This window comes from Harpia harpyja, chromosome Z (assembly GCF_026419915.1).
Source record: "Harpia harpyja isolate bHarHar1 chromosome Z, bHarHar1 primary haplotype, whole genome shotgun sequence".
In the NCBI taxonomy this organism is placed as follows: domain Eukaryota; kingdom Metazoa; phylum Chordata; class Aves; order Accipitriformes; family Accipitridae; genus Harpia; species Harpia harpyja.
In genome coordinates, this window is record NC_068969.1 from 46,372,138 (window position 1) to 46,384,315 (window position 12,178).

A 12,178-nucleotide genomic window follows, 5' to 3' on the forward strand; every position below is an offset into this window, starting at 1 on the left:
TGTATACATATACACATACTTTGTAAAATAAGCTCTTGGGAAGTGCTTTTTTTCTCCCCAGTTAGAAAGGAAAATATATGGATAGTTGGCTTCCTTTTTCATTAGCTTTACCACTGACCTTTATTGCAGTCTGCAGGCAAGATTGAAAAATTGGCACAGACAGGTTGGATATCGCCTTTTCTTTTGTGGTCTGGCAGAACTCCTAAATTGTTAGGAAATGAGACTTGACAGTTTGTGTTATTAATTGGAGAACAATCTAACCATATTATGACTGACTTCAATCTAATGCCCCACATCAATTGACTGTTGTCATCCTCCAAGGATGCATCACTTTTTCTTTTTTTTTCTTTCTTTTTTTTTTTTTAATGCTATCACTCAAGACTTCAGGAAATGTCATTATTCGAGGAATATAGAAAGTAGAGCCAACAAGACACTAAAACAATTCTGTTCTCATGTGGAATGTAATTTATATAATGAAGTAATACCAAAGACTGTGGTAAATGAAAAGAAGTTTGTTGGCAGATCTGACTTGGCTGCACTGAATCTGAAATAACCTGCTGCGTAACTGTTTTATTCAGTTCAGCATACATGTTTTCTAGCTGTGACCAGTGCCACTCTAGTTGTTGAAAGTACAAAAAGACAAGCATTGCCTCCCATATTCATGTATCAGACTTTTAGTTAAATACATTGATCACATTTAATTCTCTGAGCCTAATTATTTCCTAAATGTTACATTTATTTTGTTAGTGAAGGACAAGTATTTTTTACTGCAGTAATTTTTAAAATCATATGGTAGAAGTATTGTGTCCCAAGTAGTGCTTATTATCACCTCAGATAAATGGCTAGTTCTTTTTACATCTTTAGTAAGCAACAGCTGCATTGCTAGATTTAAGTTGAGATTTGAGCTTAAAACAGAAATTTGTCTTTTTTTATCATATATAAATAAATTTTCCAATACTACAACTAAACGTTACTTAGTTTGAATTAAAATGTATTACAACAGCTCCTTCGTAAAATAGCCTCCTGACAGCTTTTGTAAAAATTCAAATTAATGGAAGAATGAAAGTGAGACCTTAAAATTTTAATTTAGTTAAAAAGTTATTTAACTGTTTAATTTAATTATTTCACATCTGGCAATTTTTATTTTCTGGTTCTCAAGAGTAGAGATTTGCTGTTAGATTTTAGACTTGTGAAAGAAAACTTCAGTAATGAAGAGTGATACTCTGTAGAATTCTGCCAAGAGCAAATCTTTAAATTGTCAGGTTTTCATTTTTTTTTTAAAAAAAGGAACTAAGGGTCTGTTCCTCATGAAAAGTCTCTTTCATAGTGTTATAACTTTGATATTGGTAGCATTAAGGCCTTAGACAGCTCTTAGCAAAGAAGCTAGTGGTAAGTACATCAGAGCTGCTCATCTCTACCTTTGGACAGTGAAAACACAGTTTTAACAACTACTCAGAGGAAGAGTGGGGGCAAATGAAGACACAGCAAGTCAGAAAAGCAGCGTGTGCATGTTCTTCTCTGAACCCCTGCTGCTGTGGGTTTTTTATGTGTGCGAGTGGGAGTGTGGTGGCACTCTTAGTTCCCCGTTTTTCTTCTATTTGTGTGAGAACTGAGATAAGAGAGAACAGTAAATGAAGGAAGCAGGTGCTCTCCATGGATGGTAATCGTTAGCCCATTTCCAGCTTTCTCTTCCCACTCATGACTTCACTTCAGCTGCCTTAGTGGTGTAGTAGAGTGTAAATATTTGCATTACTTCAGTTTGCTTCCCTGTTCCACACTCAACCAGCACTTGTGTGGTGTCTTTCATCACACACTCCTTGGGTGCCCCCTATCGAATGGCCTCTGTGGTGTGGGATCATTTGCAGTCCATTTGGTGTGCTCTTTTGAACTTGATTTGGCTCATAGATTGCTTGCTGAAGAGTCCTGGCACTGGAGGATACTGCCTTCAGGAGATCTTGACTTTATTGTTCTCACCAGGTGAGATATCTCAGCTATTTCTACTTCTTGGTGATGCTATAAGATTAATTTAAGGTTGTCTGTTCCTTCAGCAAAGTATTTGCCCTCTCCTTTGTCCCTTTTGGAAGGTCCAAACTCGGACCCCCAGTCTTATTTTAGTAACTTTACTATTTACCAGTCTTTACTATTTTCCTAAGAATTCATAGGATCAATTCGAAGATAATTACAAAAAGAGTTATAAATGTATGTTTTGGGCAAAAGTAGAATTACAGTTAGAAATTTCAGATCCAGTGATGCCATCTTACTGATACATCTTTGTTTTCAAAAGGAAAAGTGTTTCAGAAAGAGTAAACAACAATGTAAGCAGCCATGGAGAAGTATTAGCTTAGTACTTGGCTTTCTAAGATTGCATGCTTAACTCTGGTGCAGTTTAGGATTTTCTTCTTGCCCTTTTTAATGTGCGTATCCAATGCTCACAGAGAAGAGTAGCGACCAGCTCTTCTACATTCCACCGTAACTGAGACACTTGCTGTGTTGATTGAGGGCTACCAGGACAAAGAAAGGAGAAATAGAGCTTAGTGTGAAAGCTGTATATACTTGAGGAAATGGACCTGAATATTAACATTAAGAATAAAACAAATGGATTATGGATTAAAATGATAATATGAATTCAGAACCTCTTTAGTTACACTGTCCTTTGCTTCAGATTTGATAAAAGAAATGGTGTTAGACATATATCAGAAAATAGTTATTTTGGGGAATCTTTCTTTTTTTTCCCCTTCCCTTTGAGAAATCTGTTCGCTTCTTTCCTCCAAACAGAATTTAGTGCAGTTTACCCTCATTTGGATAAACACATACCACTTTTTACAATCGCAGTCCAAAACCCTGGGAGAAAATGTTTAGCGATAAGGAGTTCCAAAGGCCAATAATATGCTCGATTAAAATAAAATTTGTTTTCAATTTAAAAGCTCTTTTCAATTAAATTAATGTTCAATTTTTATATGCTATCATATAAAACTACTAAATTCTTGAAATCTTCACACCCCTTGGTTAACGGGATACACTTATTTTCTCTGTACTTTTGGGAATGTTGTACAAGAGAGTACTCCACAATCATTTGGTCACTGGATTTCACTGGAATCTGATGACCAGGGAATAAGTTTTTAGTCCAGAAAGATGCACAGGTTGGCTTGTCACGCCATGGTATTATGGACTGCTGGCCACTGTTCACATACAGCAAATATAAGGTTTGACAATGAAAACACTAAGGCCACACAGACAGAATACTGAAGTACAGTAGCCATATTCTTCATCATTTCTCAAGTTTATTCACATTCATAGTGTATACAATACAATAAATATGTATTTCTCTACTTTTTACTAGTGAAAGAGAATATTCAACATGAAGCAAAAGTCTTCTAGAAAGCTTGGCCTTTTACTTTGGGGTTTTGTTTGTTTTTAATATTGGGACCAGCTGCCCATGAGGCTGCTAAGAGAAGAAGTGTGTCACAATTAAGTTAATCATGTTACTCTTAAAAGGGAAGGATAAGGATATTTCTGATCTCTGTAAGATGACTCAAATGTTGAAAAAGCATGGTAGTGTGTGTGTGTTTTGAAAAAAAGTTTTCACACATAATTTTTTTAAGAATTGTGGATGAATCTGTCATGGGAGAAGACTCTTTAAAATGACACTTCAAGCTAAAGAACCTATGGACAAATTCTAGAAAATGCATTATTTCACTGCTGCCAAATTTTAGTGAAGGTGGATCTGTATGTCAGCAGAGTATGTTGTTTTTTCTTCCCATTAAGCAGTTGTATTATTTTTTTATGTACCAAGACCACCACACACAGTTGTTGGCATGTTTCCCTGGAGCTTTGGCAGTTTGTCTGCACAATAATATTTAATTTCTATTTTACTTGCTTTATTGTAGAGTATGTTGTCTAAGGACTAGTAAAATAGATTGTGGTAAGTTTGTTAATCTGTCATAAGTTTTTGAGTGACTCCTGCTCATTTCTGCCAAGCATAGCTAGCCTTCCATTTTTCTTTCTCTGTTTCTGCAGGCTGCCTTATATCGGCTGAGTGGCGATTGGAATCCTTTACATGTTGATCCCACTTTTGCTGCTCTTGGAGGTGAGCTGAGGGATGCCATTGTATTAATATTTGGATGAAGGATGATGTAAATGTATTTTTAATCTTTTTTGTACTTAGTCTGTACGTCTTTAACAAGCTGGAAAAAACAGTGCTTTTTGTTGCTGTTCTTAGAGTCACCGTTAGTGTCTTCAAAGTTCTATGTGACACTTCACTTAAAAGCATTGCTTCTTGTAGCTAGGAATGCGGAATGATTCTTGGACCTAACCTACAATGGAAACCTGCCTTCTACCCCATTTTCCTTTTAGAGTTTATTTGTTGCCTCTATCCCATCTTTACAATCTCTGTTTCATAAGCAGAAATAAATGACTATCAAAAGCTTCAGAAGGAATTCCATAAATTCTTTGATAGATAATTCTTTTCATCTATATCATTTTGAGATTATGTTGGTCTCAGTGGAATTTTTTGTGCTACTGTGTAGTCTTCTCAATCCCAACAAATCTCAGGAGGGTGGGAGAGAGGGAGTTGGTTAGCATTTCTTTCCTATAAAATTGCCTAACTGCACCTCTTGCTGGTAGCTTGTTCATTTATGTAATGCTACATGCCAAAGCAACAGACTGTAGGCTACATTAACTGACTCTTGCAGAGATGTAATTACTAAAGAAGGGTCTGTTTTCTTAAATTTCTGTCCTAAAGGTATTTTTTTGAGTTCTTTTCAGGCCTTGCTAGTAGTATGGTGTGATTACTCCAGGCAGACAGCAATTTCATTTACTTGAGAAATTTTCCTGAATATGTATGCTATCATCATGAGGTTTACATGAAAATACTGGTCTGTAATAATTGATCTGCAGTTTTCCAGTGACTTCTTTTTAACGTAGGAGTTTCATTGTATGGTGTTCTTACCAAGATAAATAGAGCGGAGCTATACTTCGTTGTTCAGATCTCACTTAACATACTTCCACAAATTGTCTCCTTTCATAAATACATACTAATTGTTTGGTTAACTCTGTTTTGTATTATTCTATGTAAATTTGTGTTAATAAATAATGATAATCAAATACCAGAGTCCATAAAGAGATGTCCCCAGTTTATTAAACCATTCTGTTTGTTTGTTCAGCTGATGATTTTGGATAAATATTTCAAGGGAATCACCCAATTACTCTTGAAGGAGCTGGAGGAGAAAAATACATGTTTATAATTGAAACCCCAGTGTTTAACATAATGATGGTAATCCTATAAAAACCTTACAAAAGAAGTGGAGTAGAAATCTTCTACCTGCTCACCCAAAGAGCACTGGCACTTAGACACAGTGAAAAATGAAATTAACTCTGTAGGTGAGGTAGTCTCTTTGAACAGAAAACTGCTGCACTGGATTTTGGAACTGTGGCAGCTTCATACTCAAATACCTATACTAAATGTAGGTTCAAACAAAGAAGAAAATTACTGTAGAGATATTCCACAAGTATTTCTTCTAGTTATACAAAAGCTTTTTTCTTTGCACATATTCACACACCTTCTTGTCTTTAATCCCTGTAAATGTTCTCTTTGACTGGCTCTCACCAGTGTGCACTGGAAGTAAGCATTCAGGGTAATGTGCTTAGGTTGTTCCAGGGTTACTGTTAAGCCTTCCTGTGGGTAATGTTTCAGGGGAGATATACTACGTGAAAACACCTGTTTATATTCTTGTGCCTTTATTCCTGTAGCTTGTGAGTATTTCCAAGATACTAGAAAGTGAAAGCAACATTGATTTTGTTTTCATTTTAGTCTAGATAAAAAGTAACTTGATTGCCTTATGGATTTTTCTTTGAGTATGCATAAGTTTTATAAAGAAAATACTGGGGAGAACATGACTGTATATATTTGTCTGTTTCTGAGTTCTGAAAATAGTGGCGGGTTTTGGTTCTTGTATGGTGAATTGAGCTAAGCTTTTAAAGAGCTAAATGTCAGTATAACATTCTGTAAGAGAGATACTGAATACTGATATTGTTACAATAATGCCAGTAAGCTGTTTTAAAATTGACTATACCATATCTTTCTGGTTTCAGAAATACTCTGTACAAGCATACAAAAAAGAAAGTGCTATTAAAAGTGTGTATATTCAAATATTTTACAGGAAGGAAATGGCAGAATGATCAGAGTGGAATACTTGCAGCAAGAAAACAGACTCATGTTCATTTTAGCCTGTCCTCATGCCACATCTCTTCTCCTAACTTAATGAGTCAAAATTTCTGTTTCTCATCTTTACTCCTGCTAGTCTTGTCTTCCCTTTGGGCCATGTCTCAGAATTCCCATCTTTCCCAGCATTGAGTCCTAGTGGCTTTTTTGTCTCTGTCTTGAAGGTCATTTCTTCTTCTTCTACATCTCCTGATTCTCTACAAGCTAGACTTTCTCCTGTCTCCTCTTCTTTGTTTGTTTGGTTTTGCTTTTGCTTTTGATTTTTTCTCCCAGGTGTTGTACCTTGGGACAACTTTTCATGCTGTGTACATGCTATGAGGAGTTGTTCAGAGCTCAGGAAAAACAGACTCTGGCAGCCGAGAGTGGCAGATGAGTTCCAGGCAAAGCAACTGGTTTCAGAGCCAAACCTGGACAGACCTGTCTCGAATGCATGGTCTGTTGCAAGTGTGATCAATTAGTGTTCACATGCCCTGTCAGGTCAGAGCAACCTGTTAAGGGATCAGAACATACTCAGTACAAGCAGCATCTTTAAAACTTAACTGTTGCATCTTTAAACCTTAAGCATTTAGCAGATCTCAGGCCAGTTTTCAAAGGTTTATTTTGTCAGACTTTGACAGGACTGGAAAAAGATTCAGCACTAATACAAAGATTATCCTCTGCCAAGATTCAGCTCCTGCTCCAAAGCATAGAACTGCGAGGAAATCTGACCAAAAATGTCAGTATAAACAACATACTATAATTTTTTTTTTCTCTCTTTTTTGTTAGATGTGTTCAAAATGCCTGAAATCTTTTCAGGGTTTTTTCCACTTCTAAATAAAGAAATGTTAATCCTGAAGTGTGCACTGTATTTGAAGACTTTTGGCAATCATGAATAGGAGTTAAAAATGGGAAGCATCAAATAATCTTAGTATCACCACTTTTTAATCATTAACAAAACCTCTTACCCTTGATATGCATACTTCCATGTAACTGTGTATCTGGTGTGCCTATGCATGTATACTAAAACAGTCAATCTCATTATTTTCCATTTTGTCACTGTTGTGGTTTAACCCCAGCCAGCAACTAAGCACCATGCAGCCGCTCACTCGCTCCCCCCCCACCCAGTGGGATAGGGGAGAAAATCGGGGAAAAGAAGTAAAACTCGTGGGTTGAGATAAGAACAGTTTAATAGAACAGAAAGGAAGAAACTAATAATGATAATGATAACACTAATAAAATGACAACAGTAATAATAAAAGGATTGGAATATACAAATGATGCACAGTGCAATTGCTCACCACCCACCAATTGACACCCAGTTAGTTCCTGAGCAGCGATCCCCCTGCCCCCACTCCCCCCAGTTTATATACTAGATGTGATGTCACATGGTATGGAATACCCTGTTGGCCAGTTTGTGTCAGGTGCCCTGGCTGTGTCCCGTCCCAACTTCTTGTGCCCTCCAGCTTTCTTGCTGACTGGGCATGAGAAGCTGAAAAATCCTTGACTTTAGACTAAACACTACTGAGCAACAACTGAAAACATCAGTGTTATCAACATTCTTCACATACTGAACTCAAAACATAGCACCATACCAGCTACTAGGAAGACAATTAACTCTATCCCAGCTGAAACCAGGACAGTCACCTCTACAGACAGGGGCTAATTCTACTTGTATTACATAGCATAGGCAGTGTTGGAGTGCCAGTTGTCAGTGAGCACTTTCCTTTGCCTCAAAGAAGAGGAAACAGTAAGTGGTAACAGACACTTTTTCCATGGCATAAATTAGGTTAAAAAGAAAAAGGATTAAGGACATTATTGGAGGAAAATACTATGAATAAAATACAGATATTTGTAGAAGCAACATGCAAACTCTTAATACTATAAATGCTAAAATGTTTCTTTTTGAAATAGGATTTAAGAAGCCTATACTTCATGGACTATGCTCCTTTGGGTTTGCTGCTAGAAACGTTTTGAAGCAGTTTGCAAATAATGATGTGAACAGATTCAAGGCGATCAAGGTCTGTGTGTTCATTCTTTGCAGTTAATTTTCTTGACTTTTCTGGTTTTAGTGCCAAAAAAAAAAAATCTTTAGTGTGGGAAAAGGCTTTTGCACTGTCTTAACTGCCACAATTGCTTTTACTTATTGCTGTATGTATTGTATTGCCTCTATCTAGTATATTTACTCAAATATTTAGGCTTTCTACGTTGCTAGTTGACTGATTTTTCTCTCTGCTTTTTCTCATTTTCGTAGAGCCTATGCTTTTGAGCTTTGCGTGTACGTATGACAGATCCATTCACACCCCTACTTTTTTTTTTCTTTTTAGGTTCGCTTTGTGAAACCAGTATTTCCAGGGCAAACTTTACAAACAGAAATGTGGAAGGAAGAAAATAGAATCCTTTTTCAGACCAAGGTCAGAAAACACTCACCATTGTGGGCTTTAGAGAAAGATGTGTTGGTTAAAAGACTGGTGGTTTAAGGGGAAGCAAAAAAGTGGTTCATCAAGCACACCACTGAAGAAGGGTTTGTAAAGAAATTAAGTGAATAGAATGAAGTATTCTTATTTATTTTATGGTGTCACTAAAATTCCAATAAAAATACCATTATACTCATAGGACTTAATACACTCCTTATATTAAATAATAGGAGAACTCATTTCATTGTATTCCATTTTCTGTGTTTGTCCACCGTGGAAGAGCAAAAAGCAGTCATTCGCAGGTCAGCATAGTTTGTACTTGTTTTCTGCAGTTAATCATAACCTTGTGTATGCATCCTTTTTTAACGTTTGTTTATCTTAAATCAACTCTTGACAGTTAGTTTATGCAGGTAAACTACAAATTTAGCTTAAATTGAGTAAAACTTAAGCTGCGTCCACACAGAACAACTTACTTAAAAATAGAAGTTTCACAGCAGTTGGACATAGTAACTACAATGAAACAGAGTTTACACTTTTATAAATGCAGTTTTTGGATTATTTTATTTTCTTTGTCATTGCTGTTAGCATTTTGTGTGGGTATCCTGTAATCCTCTCCTACACTTGGTAGGATACTTACTGGAAGCTAAGGGTAGAATACTCCAGCTAGAGGCAAAAAGTAAATTCTCATCGCTTCTGTTGTAGCATCCTATGACACTATGATTTGCTGCTGGTATTTGTCAATACGCATTGGCTTATGCAGGTGCAATTTACATTGCTTTGGCTGGCCAAAGTTTTGCAACCCCATCTTTGTAAAAAGCTAGCCAGCTGTTGATTAGTGAGTACAGCAGCAGGGATAGTTACAGCTGTAGGGAGGATTGGGCAGGCTCAAATGAGAGTCATCATAAAGACATAGGATTGCTGTTTCCACAGGAGTACAGCTTTGTGGAATAAATGTTGACTGAAGGAGGTAAATTTTGTTTGCAGACCTGATAAGGGTTAGCAGCTGTAGAATTTCAGAATGATAACAACATGGAGGCTACAATGTAGCAACTCTCCATGTCTGGTTACTAGTAGTAAACAAGACAGTTTGGTGCCTCAAATGAGCTTTGGAGATTACTGTATTGGAGATTGCGTAGCTATGTTTAAAAGGTACTACCACTCAGTCCTAACTGAATTTCTAGACTTCAGGTATTTACTTTTGAGGGTTTGCATGTTCAGTGTCAATTAAGAGAATTCATAATACACTTCCAAGCCCTTTGGAATTTGTAAACAGAGTGGGATGTTTTGTTGTGTTTAAAGGCTGGGTTTGTTATTATGCTTGGTTTAGTCATTGTAATATGTAGAGTTTGAGGAGATTTTGCTACAGTTTTTTTTTCCACAAGTGTAGAGTAAATTATTTTGGAGAGAAATTACAATGTTTAACAGGATTATAGAAAGCCACCTTGTTTCAACAGTTACGAATTGTGCAGAATTCCATTTCTTATTGCATGTTGGATTAGTCTGAAGTAAAGCCATCTTTGTACTTGTAATAAACTCTGGTTAAATCAAACTAAATGTAGACATATAACTTTGATAAGCTGGTTTAAATCCATTTTCAGCATTGTCTGAAGTGCAGTGGCAGCAGGTGACAAGCTGTTAGGCATGATTTGAGTAATCATTATTATATAGTTTTTCTGTATTAATTTCACCTGTGCAGTAAGCTAGGTTGTGATACTGCGTATTCCTCTGCTTTGGCTATTAATCATTTAACTATATGCATTGTCAGTGAATCATTTTGCCATCTTCTGTTTGCTGCCATAAGTCAGAACGGTTTGTCAGATCCCTTAAATAGACAATGCCAAAATGAAACCCATTTTCTTCTCTGACTTAACTATTTCAAAAAATTTAAACAGAAGGGAATTCAGGTATTCTTCATCTTTCTTCTTATAATCTTTCTGGTTTTATAATGCTTAAAAAAATTGTTTTTAGTACAAGTTGCAGTGTAAGGCACCTGGACATAGTGAACCTGTCTAGATGAACTCTTGACAACTACTTTTCTACCTCAAGGAAAAACATTCTAGAACAATATATTTTTCAGAACTATTTATGAAGTAACATTAACAGTAACTTATAACACTGGAGGTAAATTTTCAGATAAATAAGGTTTTTCTACCATTTTGTGAACAGAAATCAGCAATATATTTTGGTATAATTTCTCCAGAAGCAAATAATTATTTTGTTTGAAGACCTGTTTGCAAAGCATAGTATACTAACTTGTCTCAAGACTACAATGCATTTATGGGGTGGGGTTTTTTTACTCTGGAACTTTTATGTTTTCTCTTTTCTTCGTCTCTGATTTTAAAACGTAAGGAATACTCCTTTGTCACCCTTCTTTTGTGACTTTTTTGCAAATACGTGACCTTTTTAATGTAATTTTTTTCCCCCACTACAGCTCAAAGAGACTGGAGAAGTTGCTATTGCAGGGGGCTATGTGGATGTAGTACCAGCCTTGGATAAGCCTTCTGCTCAGGAGGCTATGAAGGTAGGAGGAAGCAGTAGAGGTCTTAACTTTCAAAGCAGCATAGTTAGGCTTTACTCTTCTGAAAAACACAGGAAAAATACTTAGATCACTTACCGGTCTTATTTGCAGTACTTAGATGAGTATATGAGTTCAGAGATGTGAACACACACCTTAAGGTACAGACGTTCATTTATCTATTTGAGGGGAAAAATACAGACATTTTAAGATAAACAGGATGGCTGATGAAGTTTGAAGTTCTTGATGCCAATTGAACTGTTAGGATAAGCATCACACTGTATGTTACAAAACAAGTGAGGCATGTGCCAGTAAGGGCCACAAGTTTTGAGCACTTGCATAATTTAAGATTGAAATTAGTCCCTATAATTTGGGGCTGTACCTGTGAAAGGAGCATTTTTTTTTTTATTTTGTACATGTTGAAGATCAAACTCAATATAAGTTGTAAAAGTGTGTGACCTTTGTTTCTCAATTTTTTCAGAGAGACGTGGGGAGAGTGGCAGGAAGGCGTTTGAAGAACAGAACAAATGAAAATGAGATAGTGTACTCATAGGAAAGAACAGTTTTGTCATTGAATCATTTTGCAAGAAGGCTCTGGCAGCTCTTTGTGCGCGTGGCTAGGCCTAAGACATGATACGCACTTTATACTATATATATTTTAAAAAATCCTCTGCAAGCATGCATTAAGCCTTGGGTACTGGACTTGCCACAAAAGACAGAATGATACATGCAATTCTGAGGATGTCCTGGGATCTTAATGTGGTCTAAATGACACAGGTGCACAGTGCATTGCCTTAATAAACTATATCTTTTTTTCTCCATTGATTCCTGCCTGTGAAGGATGAAACTTTAATGCATTGAAGTTTATGAAATACTGAGTGACTTTCATATAAAGCTTGTGATACATTCCTGGAACCTGTTTCTTTTTGCTGGTTGTGTTTAGTCCTCTGACATTCTGAACGGTTGCCAAATCTGTATTTGAAGTTGAAATGTATAAGCATTAGAACTTTCAGTGAAATAATTCCAGAGATTTTGTTGTTTGTTTTTTTT

At 36.3% G+C, this 12,178-nt stretch overlaps 1 protein-coding gene across 1 annotated transcript in view; it reads left to right on the forward strand.

Annotated features, from left to right (window-relative positions):
- The window catches only part of HSD17B4 (hydroxysteroid 17-beta dehydrogenase 4), a 67,115-nt gene that overhangs the window by 41,266 nt on the left and 13,671 nt on the right, over window positions 1–12,178 (forward strand). Inside the window, exons 18-21 of the mRNA XM_052775892.1 lie at window positions 4,018–4,087; window positions 8,111–8,217; window positions 8,524–8,610; window positions 11,045–11,134. Of these exons, the coding sequence (XP_052631852.1) occupies window positions 4,018–4,087; window positions 8,111–8,217; window positions 8,524–8,610; window positions 11,045–11,134 (354 nt within the window). The remainder of the gene's footprint in view (window positions 1–4,017; window positions 4,088–8,110; window positions 8,218–8,523; window positions 8,611–11,044; window positions 11,135–12,178) is intronic.